General features: G+C 34.4%; 1 protein-coding gene across 1 annotated transcript in view; it reads left to right on the top strand.

Annotated features, from left to right (window-relative positions):
- The window catches only part of LOC128639243 (potassium-transporting ATPase alpha chain 2-like), a 46,900-nt gene that overhangs the window by 10,516 nt on the left and 17,455 nt on the right, over positions 1-18,929 (top strand). The window contains 22 exon segments of the mRNA XM_053691523.1: positions 396-435; positions 437-516; positions 1,016-1,020; positions 2,049-2,158; positions 2,160-2,316; positions 3,823-3,897; positions 3,900-3,958; positions 3,960-3,980; positions 3,982-4,048; positions 5,899-5,966; positions 5,968-6,009; positions 6,758-6,892; positions 7,793-7,849; positions 7,851-8,005; positions 8,635-8,707; positions 8,709-8,813; positions 9,580-9,631; positions 9,634-9,715; positions 10,634-10,665; positions 10,668-10,783; positions 15,724-15,892; positions 18,394-18,548. Coding sequence (XP_053547498.1) covers positions 396-435; positions 437-516; positions 1,016-1,020; positions 2,049-2,158; positions 2,160-2,316; positions 3,823-3,897; positions 3,900-3,958; positions 3,960-3,980; positions 3,982-4,048; positions 5,899-5,966; positions 5,968-6,009; positions 6,758-6,892; positions 7,793-7,849; positions 7,851-8,005; positions 8,635-8,707; positions 8,709-8,813; positions 9,580-9,631; positions 9,634-9,715; positions 10,634-10,665; positions 10,668-10,783; positions 15,724-15,892; positions 18,394-18,548 — 1,855 coding nt within the window.

Genomic DNA, 18,929 nt, shown 5'->3' with positions numbered 1-18,929 from the left:
TGTGAGTTAACTTGCTCTGTCTTTCAAATCAATACTTATTGAACCCCACCCATCATTGACTGGTTATAGAACACAAAGGGATTTAAATATCCTTTCATTTGACTATGCTGACTGGTTATTGTTCTGGATTGGAAAGTTCTAGTTATATAGAAAACATAATAGAGAATAGTTTTTAAATGACTAAAAGTAATTTTTTCAACTGTAAATAGAAAACAGTGGCTGTCAGTGTATCTATTTCATAATAATTAAATTATATTTTGTTGAACAGGAGATAATGATATACTATTTGGACAATATCTCAAAAGACAACATTTTTGTACCGGACAATATTATCCTTATCTGAATTAAACTTTAGATCACAGGATATGAGATAGATTTTGTTTTTCCATTTGTGCGGTTGACAATTCATCCCTTACTGGCGAATCAGAAGCTCAGCCAGCGATCATCTGGATTCACACATGACAATCCCCTGGAAACCAAGAATATTGCATTTTACTCTACTACCTGCTTGGAAGGGTAACATAGGTTTATAATTATTGTCATTTAGAAGAACAAGAGATCCCTCTCTATATATCTCAAAACAGAATGCACCTGTCATGGTTGATTATATATTTCCTCCTGTTCTATGTAACATTTTTGCATCTATTGTGTATTATTATTGTTTTTGTATTATTGTACCCTATTGTATCAATGCAATGTTTTGTGATCCCAGGACATACTTTGAAAACGAGAGAAATCACAAAGTATCCTTCCTGGTAAAATATTTTATAAATAATAAATAAAATACAAAACACAGGGTGTGATTAAAGGGGCATTCCAGTAAAAATTTAAATGCACATAGAGGAATTACATCTTTGAATAGAAACATCATTACAATATACATGTATTGGCAAATATGCTTCTAGTAAAAAGTTATTACTGTTTTAGTGATAGCATTTTTCTCTGCACGTGCCTGTGAAGCATAGCTAGATATTCCCAGTGCACCCAGCATTTTATATACTAAAGCTGCTCAGAGCACCAGTGGGACTTCTATCATGTCAGCAATTAACAAATTGTGTCATTACCAATGATTAAATCACCTTAGGCTCTCTGAGCAAGTGCTGTATTTAAAATGCTGGTGCATGGTGCATACTTAAATACACTTTTGAAACGCTTCTATTCAAAACTGAAATGCACCTGTGTGTATTCCAGTTCTGACTGGAATGTCCTTTTAATGAAACCACAATCATTTAACACTTTAGAATGTATTGTTCTCAGCCTTAATTGAAGGGGTTAATAAAAAGATTGTCCAAGTCAATACTTAGGTATGCTTGTATTATATCCAGGCTCCCTGTTAACATTTATTTAAGCACAATAACATATTACAGCTTAGAAACTCAATTTCTGATGTCAGTCACATAAGAACTCTCTGTCTGAGAAGGTATTCACAGTTTATTACAACATTACAACAATAATTTGTGTCTATGGATCAATTAGTCCCATGTTACAATTAAATATTAAAGGCACATTTGATGCATGTAATGGATTGTTGTTTAACTTTGGGATAATAATACTCACATTATATTATTCTGTAGTCTTAAAGCAAGTCTATCCATTCACTGTTTTTTTTTTTTTTTCTTTCATCTTCAAAGTTATGAGTATTATAGTCAATAATTTTTCTCTAGCATACACTCTCTCTCATGTATCTTTACTACAAAGGGGATAAACATAGAGTTAGGGGTGCACTCCCAGTACAATGCATTTCCCGCTCTTGAGAAGCTCACAGCTGGTGAGCCAATTCGGAGATGCATATGTACATATCCGCCAATCAACAGCCACATCCTATTCAAGAGCATCATGGAATAATACCATGATGTTAACTATGAGATAAAACCCTTTGCCGGAGTTAAACAAATAGGACTATTAGTTATAAATAAAACTCTAGTAATTTAGATGATTTTATGATTACACTAGACTGTCCCTTTATGTTCTAATCAATGTTTTCCTGAAAAAACAATATTGTCTGCAGAGGCAATGTGACCTTGATTTATTTTGTCTTCTAGGCCTAGCCAAAGGATTTGTGATTAACACGGGTGACAATACTATCATAGGACGCATCGCCAAACTAGCTTCTGGGGTTGGAAATGAGAAGACACCAATTGCAGTTGAAATCGAGCACTTTTGTGCACATTGTTGCAGCAGTTGCTGTGTCTGTTGGAGTTATTTTCTTTATCATTGCTTTGTGTATGGGCTACTCAGTTCTCAACTCCATTATCTTCCTCATTGGAATCATTGTTGCTAATGTACCAGAAGGTCTCCTGGCAACTGTCACTGTGAGTCCCGGTCTACTGTCAGGTTAATGTGTATATTGCGCTGGCATATTAAAGGGATACTAAACCCAATTTCAATGCGATTTAAGCAACTTTCTAACTCCTATTAGCAATTTTTATTTGTTCTCTTGGTATCTTTATTTGAAAAGCAGGAATGTAAGCTTAGCAACTGGCCCATTTTTGGTTCAACATCTGGGTAGCTCTTGCTGAGTGGTGGCTAAATATAGCCACAATCAGCAAGCGCTACCAGAGTGATGAACAATAAATGGGTCGGCTGCTAAGCTTACATTTCTGCTTTTTCAAATTAAGATACCAAGAGAATGAAGAAAAATTGATAATAGGAATAAATTAGAAAGTTGCTTAAAATCACAAATTGGGGTTTAGTGTCCCTTTAATCTGTGAAAAAAATGATTAATATTGTATGAAAATGTAATACTACACCAAAAGAGTAACAGCTAATTTTTTAAACATTTCATGATCAGAAAGTGCATGACATTTTAAATAATTTTCTAAATTTTAATTTTATAATCAATTGTGCATAGTTCTCTTGGTATCCTTTGTTAAAGAGTAATCCTAAGTGAACCCTGGAGAGTGCACGTATCCTTACCATCTGGCAGCAGTGTTTAAAACAATGTTTACTGCACTTTTATATGTAGTTGCAAACTATATATACTGTATATATAACTATATATATAACTATTATAAATATATACTATATATATATATAAATATATATATATATATATATATAATGGGATTCAAATAAAAGGCATAGCATGTAGGTGTTGCATTCTGTTTAAATAATACACAACCAGGGATCATTTGTATAATTGAGAAGAGGAAAGTAAATGGGGTTTTTATATTTTACTTGTTACTCTCTTTTTGTATTTGTTTTTAAAGGGACATTCCAGTGAACATTTAAATGCACACAGAATTAATTACGTCTTTGAATTACAATATACAAGTACTGGCAAATGCTTCTAATAAAAGTTAGCACTGTTTTAGTGATAACATTTTTCTCTGCACGTGCATGTGAAGCATAGCTAGATATTGTCAGTGCACCAGCATTTTAAATACTACAGCTGATCAGTGCTCCAGTGGGGCTTGTATCATGTCAGTAATTAACAAATGTAGTCATTACGAGAGGATATAAGCATCTTAGCTCTCTGAACAAGTGTTGTGTTTAAAATGCTGGTGCTCGGTGCATACTTAAATACACTTTTGAAACGGCTATAGCTTTTATTAGAAGCCTTTTTGCTAATACATGTATACTAAAAAATGCTTCTATTCAAAGCTGAAATGCTTCATGTGGATTCCAACTTTGGCTGGAATGTCCCTTTAATACCGGCTGTAGTTTTGATATGTTAACACATATCCCTTTCTTTCCCCCCATCATCTCCAGTGATATTTAGCCAATAAATGGATATTCTTGATTATAGTCTTATGTGCATATCCATTTTCACCATTTCTTTATTTTTACACGTGCATTAACCAGTACATTTATTATTCGTAGTTACACTTTCGTTGACAGCAAAACGCATGGCAAAGAAAAATTGCTTGGTTAAGAATCTAGAAGCGGTGGAAACTCTTGTTCTACAGCTATTATCTGCTCTGAAAAAACAGGAACCCTAACACCAAACAGGATGACAGGTCGCACATCTCTGGTTTGACAAATCAGATACATTCTGCTGACACAAGTGAAGGACCAAACACGTATGTATATTTTTTATCTACCAAATGTTCTTTAGCAGATACTCGACACAAATACTGTGATACATTTTAGTGTTTAATAAAGGATAGTACCTGCAGTTACCTTATCAGCAGCTACAGTAACCTTGCAGTTATAATGTAATAAGATAAAATAAGCATATTGTGAGATTAAATGTATTTAATCTAGATTCCCTATAAACACATGTAAATCCCTTTATTCAAGACCTGCTTTTTTCCTTTATAAAGTCTTAAAGGGATACTAAACCCACATATTTTCTTAAATGATTAAGATAGAGCATGCAATTTTAAGCAACTTTATAATGTATTACTATTATCAATTTTGCTTTGTTCTCTTGGTATCTTTATTTGAAAAGCAGCTTATTTGTAAGCTTAGGAGCCGGATCATTTTTGGTTCAGCACCTGGGTAGTGCTTGCTGAATGGTGACTAAAATGCAGCCACCAATAAGCAAGCACTATCCAGGTTGCTGAACCAAAAATGGGCCGGCTTGTAAGCTTTATATTCCTGCTTTTCAAATAAAGATTGCAAGAAAACAAAGAAAAAATGTATAATAGGAGTAAATTAGTTGCTTAAAAATTGTATGCTCTATCTGAATCATGAAAGAAAACATTTGGGTTTAGTGTCCCTTTAAAGTTAAACATTTCTATCATCTATGTGAAAGAGCATTACTTTACATTGTTATGAATTTTATTACTGCTCTATTAAAAGGTTAATTTAAAGGTCTTAATTTGATTTTGAAACTATCAGTAAGTGCATTTTCGTAAGATAGAAGCTGAAAAGTACAAATTCTATAGTTTGTTTGGTAGACAGCGACACTCCCCCAAAAGATAATAATAAAAAAAATCTCTGTATACTTTAATAAAACATATGCATTTAAAATTACCTCTTTAAGATGCAATGAAGAAAAAATTACTTTGATGTCCAAAATTCATACTAAAATAAATGTAATCTCTTGGAAATATAAGTTTAAATATGAAGACAGCTAATTTAAAGTACATGAAACCCAAAAATGTTCTTTCATTATTCAGATAGAGAATACAATTTTAAACAGCTTTACTTATATGTTTAATTTTGCTTCCTTCTCTTGTTATCCTTTGCTGAAAGGTTTATAAAGGAAATCTCAGGAGCAGCAGAGAACCTAGGTTCCAGCTGCTGATTGGTGGCTGCATATACTATCAGATTGTCATTGGCTCACCCATGTTTTTCAGTTAGAAACCAGTAGTGCATTGCTGCTCCTTCAACAAATGATGCCAAGACGAATAAAACAAATTAGATGATAGAAGTAAATTAGAAAGTTGTTTTAAAATTGTATTCTCTATCTGAATTATGAAAGAAGAATTTTGGGTTTCATATCCCTTTAACTCTCAAGCACATCTGAGCACATTTAACCCCTTAATTAATATAGCTATTTTAAAGTTAGTTAATTGAATAGATTGTAAGTTATAAAACTCTATGATTTTATAAGCATTGTTCCAGTAATTTTTCTTTTTACATAAGTACCCCTAGATCTAATTAATATTGCCAATACCCAATAATAAAAAAAACATTTTACATTAAATACTTATTTCTATGCACCATGTAATCTCACCATTAAATGGAGGGGAAAACATTGAAAATAATTTAATAAAATGTAATTGCAGAGTTAAAAAGAACCATTTTTTTATGTACAGTAAATATAATGCAAAAATATCTGAAGAAGAATTTACTTGCAGCTCCAGTGAGTAACAATTATATTGGAAATATTTTGTTTTTACCTTCTTTAATAATAAATAATTACATACATTCTGGATTAAATGTTACCTGTAAATAAATGTGCTGTTTTTATGTCATAATATATCCTTTTTTTCTTATCATTTTCAGATCATTCTTTTGAACAAAGCTCTGACACTGGGCGTCATTATGGCAGGATTGTATCCCTATGTAACCGTCGCAGAATTTAAAGGGGGCCAGGAAGAGGTTCCAGTTATGAAGGTAAACATCACTGTTATGCTTTACAATATCAACAGTGCAGTAGAGCCAACATCATTTTAGGCAGTATAGTCTAGAGAACGTGTAATCATTGTTTTATATCTAACCTTAAAGGGACATAATTCATATAGAACATGCAATTTTTAACAACTTTTCAATTTACTTCTATCATCAAATGTCTTTGTTCTTGTGATATCTTTTGTTGAAAAGCAGAGACATAAGCTCATGATCATGCAGGTGTGGACACTATATAGCAGTTTTGCTAGAATGCTATACATTTGCAAGAGCACGAAGATGACAGCACAATATCCTTCCATGTAATGCTCGGGATGCCTACCTAGGTATTTTCTTCAACACAGAATACCATGGGAATAATAATTGATAATAGAAGTAAATTAGAAAACAATATACTCTGAATCACAAAACAATATTTTCGGCTTCATATCCCTTTAGTGATGCGATGATAAGTACTAAAATTGGAGAGATAAGTCTCTCGGAATCGTCTGATGGTGAATTTACATTTATGTGTATGCAGGTCTCCATATAATATAAACACTAGGCAATATTCAGTAACAGACTATGTTATTGTTTGCAGCCAAGATCCCTCATATCTCCAGTCTTTGTTTTATACAATGTCATTTGAGTTGGTGGGACTAAAGCGTTGGTTGTTGAATTTATCCGTTTATATGATAATAAAGGGTTTTTGCTTACTCTGATATATAATAAAATGTTTTGTTTTTTTCTCCCACAGAGGGTTGTAGTTGGAGATGCTTCTGAAACAGCACTTCTGAAATTTTCTGAGGTTCTCACAGGAGACGTTATGAGCATCAGAAATCAGAACCTAAAAGTGTCTGAGATACCATTTAATTCCACAAACAAATATCAGGTATGACGCTTTCGTGGCACTAAATCTCTTGTATATTTCAAATTTACTTGAGAAGCTGTTGACAATATATTTGCATTCACTGTCAATTATTTCCGTGGCAAGTTAAAGGAATATTTAAACTTCATGTCAGGAGTGGGGTTCTGTCCATAGTATTTTTTTTTCCAATTAAAATGTTAAATATAACAACTATTTTCTTGTATTACGGGTATCTGCATTTCTAATATCATGTACATGATTTACATGAGGGAAGTAAGCCAATTCATTATGACTCATGTTTGTTCTTAGAGATAGATTAAATCTGACCCTGCAGTTCTCTATGTTATACCAATAAAACCGTGGCTTGACTGTTAGCCGACAGACATTTGGCCGATGGATAATAATCCGACAGACAAGTGGCTGTCATATAGCAGTCCCGCCACGAGATAGATACGATAGATAGATACGATAGATAGATAGATAGATAGATAGATAGATAGATAGATAGATAGATAGATAGATAAATTTGATAGATAGATTTGATAGATAGATAAATAGATAGATTTGATAGATAGATAGATAGATAGATATTTTCCCAGACAAAGAACTACAAGACGTGTGTGCTGGGACCCATGGTTAGTTTCCTAGAGGCGGTTGTAGCGCCCGAGGCTCTGATTAGAAGAGAACTCTCTGGAGCGTATCTGCCCTCGGCCAAACTCAGAACATCCTTGAGCATTCTGTCCGTCGGCCAAATGTCTGTCTGCATTTTGTCAGAGCACCAATAAAACATCATGTTTTATATTATTGAGGTCACTCAAAACCACCAATATAAATCATGTGGTTTGTGTTATTTGTTTAAACCAATATATTTGTTTATCTTGTATCTTCCTTTCTACTTCATGCATATTTAATATTCCTTTGTAGCTCTCTATACATAAAACCGATGACCCCAAAGATAAGAGATTCCTGCTGGTTATGAAGGGGGGCACCAGAGAGGATATTAGACCGCTGTTCCACCATTATGTTTGGAGGCAAAGAACAGCTTCTGGATGAAACAATGAAGGAAGCGTTTCAAACTGCCTACATGGAGCTAGGAGGCATGGGGGAGAGAGTATTAGGTAGGAACATTTTCCTCCAGTTATCCTATTACAATGACAATGTAATGTGTAAATATACTGTGATCACATTTTCTCATATTCTTTTTTTAAATGGATTAATAAAGTTGTTTTTTTATGATTTTAGCCCGAGTTCTTCTGCTCGGCATCAGATTGCTTTCACTTAGTGGAATAATTCCACCTTGGTTCTTTGACATATAGGCCCTTATGCCTGTAGAGATGTGACACACTCTAGAAATGTATAAATTAATATTTTTTTCTTTATTAAGAACTTTTTAAAAATACATTTTAAAAAATGACAATAATCTGGTGCAAGGGCAATTAAATCCTCTGAGGTTGTCACTTGTAATGTTTTAATTAGCATTTGTGATAAAGATTGGAAGTGCAGATACTTCAGTAACAAGTCTGGATTAGATTAGCTCCACTAGATAAAGAAATGGTGGTGGTTTGGTTGGGGTGGGAGTCAGCCTGTGTAAAATAATTGCAACAAGCAAAATGTTAATTTAGTCAGAAAGTTTTCACACTTGGCTGGTCTGTTAATGAATTGCAACATTACAGAAACTATTGTAATTCCAAGTGTTTTAAATTACTTTAACTAATTATATATATTTTACTTGACATCTTTGTTAACGTGTGTCCTGTTTTTTTCAGGTTTTTTGTCACCTATTATCTTCCAGAAGATGAATATCCAGAATCATATCAATTTGATACGGAATCAGTAAATTTTTCCAACCACTGATCTTTGTTTTGTCGGACTCCTATCAATGATTGATCCGCCTCGTTCAACGGTGCCAGATGCTGTAGCAAAATGCAGGAGTGCAGGAATCAAGGTGGGAAAATATTTACAATTATGTGAGGGGGCCTAATTGGTTATGATAGTATGTTGAAAAAAAATGTACATTTTCCTTCATTGTCAAAGAGTTTATAATCCCCAGTTATTGCAATGTTATCTCAAGTTAAATATGTTTGAAATTCAGCATTGTAGTTTTTGAAATGCATATACTGTGTTAATAAATTATAATCTCAAACAGGTTACTTCTACTTTTTTAATTTTAAAGGGACATTGTACTGTGAAAACTAAATGCTCTATTTTATTAGAACATTTTAAATTGTAAGCAAATTCCTCTTGTGTTAATTACATCAAAAAGATTAAACATGTATTCAACACCCTCATTCTGGTCCAGCTGGGATACAGTGTGGGACTGAAGGGAGCCCTTCCTGGGGCCCATCATTATTGTGGGTGGAGCTGTGATAGGAGGGGGCAGGACAGTTGGTCATTGGGCGGGGCCTGGTGGTCCAATGGGCGGGGTATAGCTGGGGGAGCCTGGGCAGAGTTAGGTGGGAAAAAGGATAATCCCAGTTGGGGGCACATGGGGAGGCCGCCCATTATGCTGGGGGAGTTTGTGCTTCCCTGTCCCACTTTAGCAATGCCACTGGGTTTAAAACACTTTCAAAATCAAAGTAATTTGTTTATAAAATAAATGCTCTAACAAAAGAGTGTAGTTTTTCTTTTGCACTAAAATATCCCTTTCAATTAGGAAAATGCAGCTTACTGATACTAAGTCATAACAAATGTTCTCTTCTAACCTATTCAGCGTCATTATGGTAACAGGCGACCACCCTATTACAGCAAAGGCTATTGCCAAAAGTGTGGTATCATTTCAGCTGGCAGTGAAACTGTGGATGACATTGCCAAGCGCCTAAACATTTCTGTAGAGCAAGTTGATAAGCGGTAAGAAAAATGCTTAAAAACAAATTCCCACCAAAAATAAACTTTAAAAAGACATTAATACATTTAAACACAGCATTGCCTTGTTCTATCTGTGCTTAAAGGGACTTAAAACAGCAAAAATGATATGGTCTAATTTGTTAGAGCATTTTTATGATTGCACTATATGTGGCTAACTTCTGCAAAGGTTGTACAACACAGTCAGCTCCAATGCAGCAATGCACACTGCAGGGGACAAATGACAAGAAGCATATGGTGCATAGCCACCAGTCACCATATACAAATCAGTAGTGCTTGCTGTCCCTAAGGCTACCTAGGTATGCAAAGGATACCAAGATAACAAGTCATTTTCATAATAGAAGTAAATTTAAAAGTTACTTATAATTGCACGCTCCATGAAAGTTTAATTTTGGGGTTCCATGCCCTTTAACTAACCAAAGCAAAGGAGATACGATAAACAAGCTCAAAATACTTCTCAAGGTGCTTGTCCCTCACCTGCAAAAACAATGCAAATGCAAAACAAAATTATTATTATGCTTTTAAAATATGTATTTTGTATGCAAGTATTTTCTAACTGCAGATATATACTATGTACAGATACATGAATGAATAAGGGTCCCTTTAAGGGGCTTAAAGGAATAGTACAGTAATTTTAATTAAACACATTAAATTATTGTGCTTAAAAAACATCATATTATCCTAGACATTGAGCAAGAAAAGCTTGAGCATCTTTATGCCTAACAATTTTTAAAAAAAAAAAAAAGTACAGAAAAATAAATTAAAGTGATTTAAAAAAAGAGTATACAATTAGTTGAAATAAATGTTTTAAAATACAAAATGCTTTTTTTAGCACCATAGTGTGTAAATATGTGCTGACACTAAATAATATTCTATATACCCCGTGTTCCTGTCTTCAAACAGTGAAGCCAAAGCTGCAGTAGTTAATGGAGCAGAACTAAAGACATGGATTCTGAGGACCTGGACGAAATCTTATGCCATCATTCTGAAATTGTGTTTGCACGGACTTCCCCGCAACAAAAACTGATCATAGTGGAAGGTTGTCAGAGACAGGTGGGCAAAATATTAGCACCCCATCATCTCTGAAAATCAAATAAAATCCTTATTTAGATATTTTTTTTCTAAACTAATTTAGAAATTTACACTTTTACAATGTTAAAATTATTGTGCAACATTAGGGATCTTAAAATACTCCCATAATCCTTTGCAGACCTCAAATGTCCCTTTTGTGGTGAAAGATGTTTATTTTTGTGGGGACACCTTGATCACACAAGATGGAACACAAGTTCATCTCTGAATATATTTTGGGTAACACGGATTTACCCTATGTGCACTTTTGTTGCAATGTTTTATACTTAAAGGGAAATAATAATCATATGCAAAATCACTTCAAAGTGATGCAGCATAATTGTAAAAAGCTGACAAGAAAATATCACCTGAACATCTATATGTAAAAAAGGAAGTTATTTTACCTCAAAATTTCTTCAGCTCACCGGAGTAAGTGCTGTGTAAACATTTATTCTTCAGCTGCTGTCCAGCTGCAAGTTGGAAAAAAAAAACCAACAAAGGGAAAAAACAATAGCCAATCAGTATCAGCAGTGATAAGGTAATGCTTTGCCTTTGCTGCGATCTCATACGATTTCACTGAAATAAAAAAACTTACTAAAACTGAATAGGAAAATAACATGACTGTGCCTGCACATGCCAGATGCCCACTCTCTTGCAAGTCCTGGGACTAGCATCCTGACGGCTGCTTAAAGTCTTTTTTACTGTGGGGTGTGAAATTTGAGGTAAAATATCTTCCTTTTTAAATAGAGATGTTAAAGTGATATTTTCTAGTCAGATTTTTACAGCTATGCTGCATCACTTTCATGTTTTTCAACATTTGAGTATCATGTCCCTTTAAAGGGACATTTTGCTCAAACATTTTCTCTCCCATGAATTTGTTCACAATGATCCATTTTATCTGCTGGAGAGTATTCAGTTGTTTACAAGTAGCTCTTTACCCTTATTTTTGCATTTGAAATAACTGATTTAGCCCGTGGTTTCACCACATATACTGAAAGTGTCTATACTAAAGTCCAGGCTAATGACAGGCAATGACAGCAAGCATAAGAAATTTACACCCCCGGTGTGGTGTAGAAGAGACAACTAATAAACTGATCATGTTCTCTTGTTCTCACTAAAGGTCTGATGATCAGAACTCGCTGCCATTTTTTTTTAGACCTTACTTTGTAATATAAAAGTATCTGCTTCACATACAGAACCCTGTATAGTGAGATAAACATCTCTCAAGGTAAAATTTGTATTTCTAAATTATTTAAGGGACCTTGCCGTACTGACGCGACTTCTTAGATCATCTCTCCTGAGCAGAGAGCTTTAGATCATCGTGCCAAAAGTATTGGGCTTTGGTTTACAGACATATATAAGATAAGGAATCATGTGTGTGTACACAAAGTGATAACCTAATGAGATCTGGTATTACCTTAAACTCAACCCATGTAATAGATTGTGGTTTCAAAGCACAAAACCAGCAATTTCCTAAACACAAATAAACCAGAACTTTCTTATACATTTTATACTCTGCAGCTGGTATCATTGGAAATACATTAAGGGAAAAACTATTTTACAGTATACTGTCCCTTTAAGGTTATGCTTAAAACGTATGCTATCATCACTTAAATGGACACTAAATCCTCTGAGATTACTTTTTAGCATATTGTTAAAGGGACATTGTACTCTAATATTTTCTTCCCTTTAATGTCTTCCCAAAGGTTCATTTTACCTGGTGTAATAATTGTTGGCAAACAGCTTCTTTTTAATTTTAAATAACTGCTTTCCCTGTAGTAATCACCATTATTTTTATTATTATTCATATACTCATATATTATTCATATACTCTGTAGGAATCAGGAGGCAATAGAACAAATTAATGAGGGTAGGAGGTTTTTTGTATCTGAATTAACTGGTTGTGGTCATTGAATCTCCTTAGCCATATTTAGCATTTCAATATCTAACTATTAGGCTGTGTGTTTAGACATTGATGTAATTAGCAGGATTCACTTTACCTGTAGGTTCGGCCCATTTTTATGGGCCTGTCCTAGATAACAACAGGTGAATGTTAGCAATTTCAAATACAATAATAAACATGAAGGAACAATTTTCCATACATTTTATGATCTGCAGTAGCCATAATAAAGCCATTTGAAATGTGTTAAGGGGAAAATTATTATTTATAAAATATTTTACCAGGAAAGATACATTGAGATTTCTCTTGTTTTCAAGTATGTCCTGGGTACACAAAACATTGCACTGATACAATGGGTACAATGAAATACAAAACAATAATAATACACGATATATGCACAAAAATTTAACATAGAACAGGTAGGAAATATGTAATCAACCATGACAGGTGCATTCTGTTTTGAGATATGTAGAGAGGGATCTCTTAGAGGATATTAGGCATGGGGAAGGTTTGAAAGTGTGCGGGAGGTCGCTCCATAATTGTGGTGCTCTGTAGGAAAAGGAGGATCGAGCTGCTTTCTTTTTGTATTGAGGCAAACTAAATAATGTGCTGGTACTGGATCAGAGGTTATAGGTAGTGGGAATAGCCGGGGAGAGCATTCTGCTCAGGTAGGGTGGGAGCTTCCCAGAAAGGCTCTTAAACACAAGGCAGGAAAGATGGAGGGTGCGTCTGGATTCCAGCGACAGCCAGTTTAGTTCTTTTAGCATGTCACAATGGTGGGTCCTGTAGTTACATTGTAGCACAAAGCGGCAGAACGAGTTATACAGTGTATTAAGTTTATTAAGGTGGGTTTGTGGTGCAGGTGCATATACTACATCCCCATAATCCATGATTGGCATCAGCATTTGCTGTACAATCTTTTCCTTTACAGTAGGGCTGAGGCAGGATTTGTTTCTGTACAGGGCACCTATTTTTGAATAAAATTTATATGCCAGTTTTTCTATATGGAGGCCATAATATAGATTGGGGTCTAACAACATACCCAAGTATTTAAAAGAGTGGACTGTGGTCAGTGTGCAATTTGATTTTGTTTGATGCATAGATGGGAATTTCGTAGTTTGTGTAGTTTAGGTCCTGTTCCAAAGATCATTGTGACAGTTTTGTCAGTGTTTAGGAAGAGTTTGTTTTTTGAGATTCACTTTTCTACCTCTGTGAACTGGTCTTGGAGCACTGCCTCAAGCTGCGGTAGATCGGAATTGTTTGCATAGATTACAGTATCATCTGCATACATGTGTACAGTTGAGGATTTGCAGACATTAGGCAGATCATTTATAAACAATGTGAATAGCAGGGGGCCGAGAATGGAACCTTGGGGAACACCACACGTGACTGGGAGAGGGAGGGAGTCACTGTCAGAAATGGAGACATATTGTGATCGATCCGATACATATGATCGAAACCAGGTTAGCGGACGATCACCAATACCTGAGTTTTTTAGTTTGAGCAGTAGTATGTCGTGGTCTACTGTGTCAAAGGCCTTTGCAAAATCAAGGAAAATAGCTCCAGTTAGGTCACCTTGTTCCATTCCAATTTGGATATCGTTGCAAACTTTTAGGAGGGCAGTTGTAGTGGAGTGATTTGTACGAAAACCTGATTGATCAGGGGTCAGATAGTTAGATTGCTGGTAATATTCACATAATTAATAAATAAGTAAATAAATAAATAAATAAGTGTTACAGTACAGTGTCTCTTTAACTGCCTATAAGAGGGCTTAGATAGGAAAAACATATTTTCTAAACTAGTTGCTTTATATAAACTAAAATATTACACTTATTTATTAAATATTGAAATAACTAAGAACATTTAGACACCAGGCTAATCTTTATTTGGTGCTAATTTTTCTCAGTTAAACTTGAATTTTAAAAATCAAACAAACCTCTCCAGCATCTAATATTTCTTTAGGTTCCTTGTCGAGTTTTTTTGAATGATATACCTGAATTTACCAATATACAGTGGTTGAAGTATTCAGCAATAGACACCTAACTGAAATTTCTTTTTCATTTATCATCTGACATATTACAAGCCCTAACTGCCTGTGACATTTTAACATCTGAACCAAAGATTATCTTCTAGAGTCAGTTTGGTACAATTAATCACTGCTGTCCTAGAATTGCTTTAGGCTAAGTAAAGCTGGTAGCAGTTGTGTTAATTGCACAAAACAAACATGATGTTAGAACAGCATTCCTTTCACTGAACATTGTAGTAAAAAATCACTTGCTCTTTCTGCATCAATAAAGCTTATCTTGAGTTAGGATGTGGTAGAATGTAACATTTAAAGGGACATGAAACACAAGATTTTTGTTTCATGATTTAGATACAAAACACATTTTTAAACCACTTTCCAATTTACTTCAGTTATCAATTTGCTTCATTCTCTTGGTATCCTTTATTGAAGGAGCCACAATGCACTACTGAGAGCTAGCTGAACACATTAGTAGGCCAATATCAAGAAGCTTTTTGCAGCCACCAATAGCCAGCTAGCTCCCAGCTGTTGAGCCTACCTAGGTATGCTTTCAACAAAGGATAGCAAAAGAACAAAGCAGAAGTAAAGTGGAAAGTTTTGTGAAATTGTAAGTTCTATCTAATTCATTAAAGAAAGATTTTGGGTTTCATGTCCCTTTATTCTGTCAGTGGATCAAAGTGTGTATTGCAGCAGGTCAGAGATCAGGCTTCAATTAACCCATACTCTGAAATCTGCAGTTATAAGTGGGAGGTGTGGGATTCGTGTAATTTATTTTTGTTTTCATTTTAAATTAAAACAAGTTCTCAGAGGTTTGCTAGTAAAATAAAACAGACTGTCTTATTAGTATAGAAGGCTTTAATTATTTGTTATATTACTATTTGTATTCTGTTCCATTTTGAATTAATAAATGCTAGCAAAATAAATGACAAATATCAAAATTCATTAATTTATTTTGCTATTGGTATAACTTGTAATTACTTAGTATTTTTTATTTTTATTTAGAACTTTGTGGTTGCTGTAACTGGGGATGGTGTTAATGACTCCCCAGCGCTCAAGAAGGCCGATATTGGAATCGCTATGGGGATTGCAGGATCGGATGCAGCGAAAAATGCGGCAGACATGATTTTACTTGATGATAATTTTGCCTCTATTGTAACTGGAGTTGAAGAAGGTAAACTATATACGTTAAAGCAGGGCTTGACAAACCCAGGCGACAGGGATCCACTGGCACTTTAACATTAGGACCTGGCCCCCTAGGTTAGAGCCCATAAGAAACCAATGGTTTTCCCCTACTTCTCTCCACCAGCTGCACCTACAATTTAGCCTTGTGCTACTTGATCGTTTCAAGGCTGGGAAAAACAAATCCAACTTTACCCAATCCCACCCATTAATACCTCCTGCAAAACAAGAATTCATGGGGGGAGTCGCGTAATTTGTAGCTCAAGTGGGATGCCAGCTGAATCTATCTATCTATGGCGGACAGATTGGGGGCCAAGCAGCCATGAGAGTGTAGCAGATCTCCCCACAAACAAAACCCACTCACACTTTATGGCTATAATATACAGTATATGATATATATAATCATAGGGGTGGCTACAAGTTTCTGGCTCTTATATTTATGGGCTGGCTGCTACATTTTGAGTAAATATGTTGAGCCCTGTGTTAAAGGGACAAATCAAAGTTGAACTTTCAGGATTCAGATATATCATATAATTAAAAAAATCCTTTCAAATTGACTTGATAGTCTGGAACACTATATGTGTTTGCAACAATGTTTTGTTCTGTATAAATCATGCCCCTTTAAACATTATTACAGTTCTACTATGTTTAAATCTATGTAGTGTTCCAATTCACATTTCTTTGATTAGCATAACTTTTTAATGCCACTAAATTTTAATACATTTCAATTAAGGGGTGATTCTATAGAATTTGCAAGTCTACAGATGGTTTTTAATGCTGACACTCACAGGGCCTAATAGTATTCTATAAAAAAAGAGGGTGTCCCTTCGAGTAGTGAGAAGTTTCCAATTAAAGTAATGAGAGTTCGCTATTAGGTAAAAGATCACAATGTATGAAGTACAGAGGGAGAAACCTGCGTATGTTTAAACTTTAATAGTACGCCCAATACTACTCAAAATATGCTGTTTTCAGTGTATTGTACCTTAAAATTGGTGTTCTTTTCGTATATGCATAGGTTTCTCTTTCAGAGAAAGTAGTGTTTTGAGTATTTTGCTAAAAGCTCACCACCTTTTAATTGCGGAAAAAAATTGAGATCTGTAGGGCGAAAAAATGTTTATAGAATTACACTGGGATTTAGGAGACATTTAATATACGCCCATGGTACGCCCACCTTACGGAAAAAAAACAACACTTTGTATTTTGTACTTTTAAGAACAAATGTCTTGCTTTTTCCACACCCAGCATACTTAAATTACGAATTACGCTGTGCATATTTAATATGATTTATTCCTCGATAATTTACATACAAATTGTACGTTTTTGCCAAAATAAGATTTTTTTCTGCACCTTAAGAATTTTTTTTTTAATTTATTTGTTTTGTATGATTTTGAAATTACAAATTTAATTGTGCACTTTTGTAACATATGCATTTCCTCCCAATACAAAAATGCAGTATACGCCCCTTTGCGAGACACCCTGTTTTCAGGGTAAAAAGTTGTTTTATATAATCCCACCAAGAAAATAGAAGGATTGCTGAGTATTCTTATAGAATCTCACCAGATAAGGGATCTCTTTAGAATTGGCCCTTTAGAATCAAGTTCAGATTTTTATGTTTATAATACTCTAAAACACACTAAAACAACATTCATAAAACTATGCCCAATAATAAAGAATTTTTGCCTGGGGACATTGTATTCTATTTTTACAATTTATTTGAAAATGTGTTACAGTTTTGTTTTCTGAAAAAGTAATGTTCCTGTACTGTAAGAAATGCTGGTAGAGTTATGACCCTCTCCACTAATAATTGCATTGTCCCTATTAGCATTAATACAACAAAGTTGTATTCTCTGCTTGTTTCAATGACATAGTTATTTAACCATTTGTTTTCATGAAAAAATATTATCTGTAATTGTTTTTCTTTTGTATACCTAATAGTTAAACATTTAAGTACTATTCTATAAGACAAATACTTTTAAAGAAAACATCACTTTTAGATTGACTTTAATGCATAGTGAAAATATTTCTTGTCACATGATGAGTCGGAAAACCTCAATTGGCAGTGAAGCAAGTTATGACTAAAATGTACATTTTATTATTATTATTTATTGTATTTGAGTGACTTTCAAGTTATAATTTTTAGAAACTATGTGAACCCAGGTAGCAAATATTTTCACTGGGTTTTAACTCCACTTGACTTTCAGACTGTCACAAATCACTTTGGTAACCAATGGGGTTAAAGGGTCAAATATACCTTTAATGTTAACCTGATTGGTAACATAACAACACTCACTGAGGCTCATACACAAGATATAGCTGCCCTACCGGACACTAGCTTAGAAAGAATATTTTAGAAGTTGAACTAGCTTAGCAGGAACAGAAATGTAATGTGACCTTTATGTTTCCTGACACTGAAATGACCAAAGGTGTTTTTCTTATTGAATATTGAGGTTAAAAAAACTATACCACAACTAATTATCTTTTGTTATTCTGTAGGTCGTTTAATTTTTGATAATATTAAAAAATCCATTGGATACACTTTAACTAAGAACATCGCTGAGCTGTGTCCCTTCCTGATCTACATTATTGCCAGCATCCCTTTGCCAATTGGAACCATCACCATTCTGTTTATTGACCTGGGAACAGATATTGTAAGTAAACAGTTTTATTACATTCTGTTTATTACTGTAGGCAAAGTGGCAAATTCTTCCTGCTTAGTTAAAGGGACACTGAACCCAATTTTTTTCTTTCATGATTCAGATACAGCATGTCATTTTAAGCAACTTTCTAATTTACTCCTGTTATTATTTTTTCTTCATTCTCCTGGTATCTTTATTTGATAAAGCAGGAATGTAAGCTTAGGAGCCAGCCAATCTTTGGTTCAGCACCTGGTTAGCGGTTGCTGATTGGTGGCTAAATGTACCCACCAATCAGCAAGCACTATCCAGGGTGCTGAACCGAAAATGGGCTGGCTCATAAGCTTACATTCCTTCTTTTTCAAATAAAGATACCAAAAGAAAGGAAAAAAAAAA

This window comes from Bombina bombina, chromosome 8 (genome assembly GCF_027579735.1).
Source record: "Bombina bombina isolate aBomBom1 chromosome 8, aBomBom1.pri, whole genome shotgun sequence".
Lineage (NCBI taxonomy): Eukaryota > Metazoa > Chordata > Amphibia > Anura > Bombinatoridae > Bombina > Bombina bombina.
Note: the sequence above shows the minus strand (reverse complement) of the source record. Positions and strands in the feature narration are given on the sequence as shown.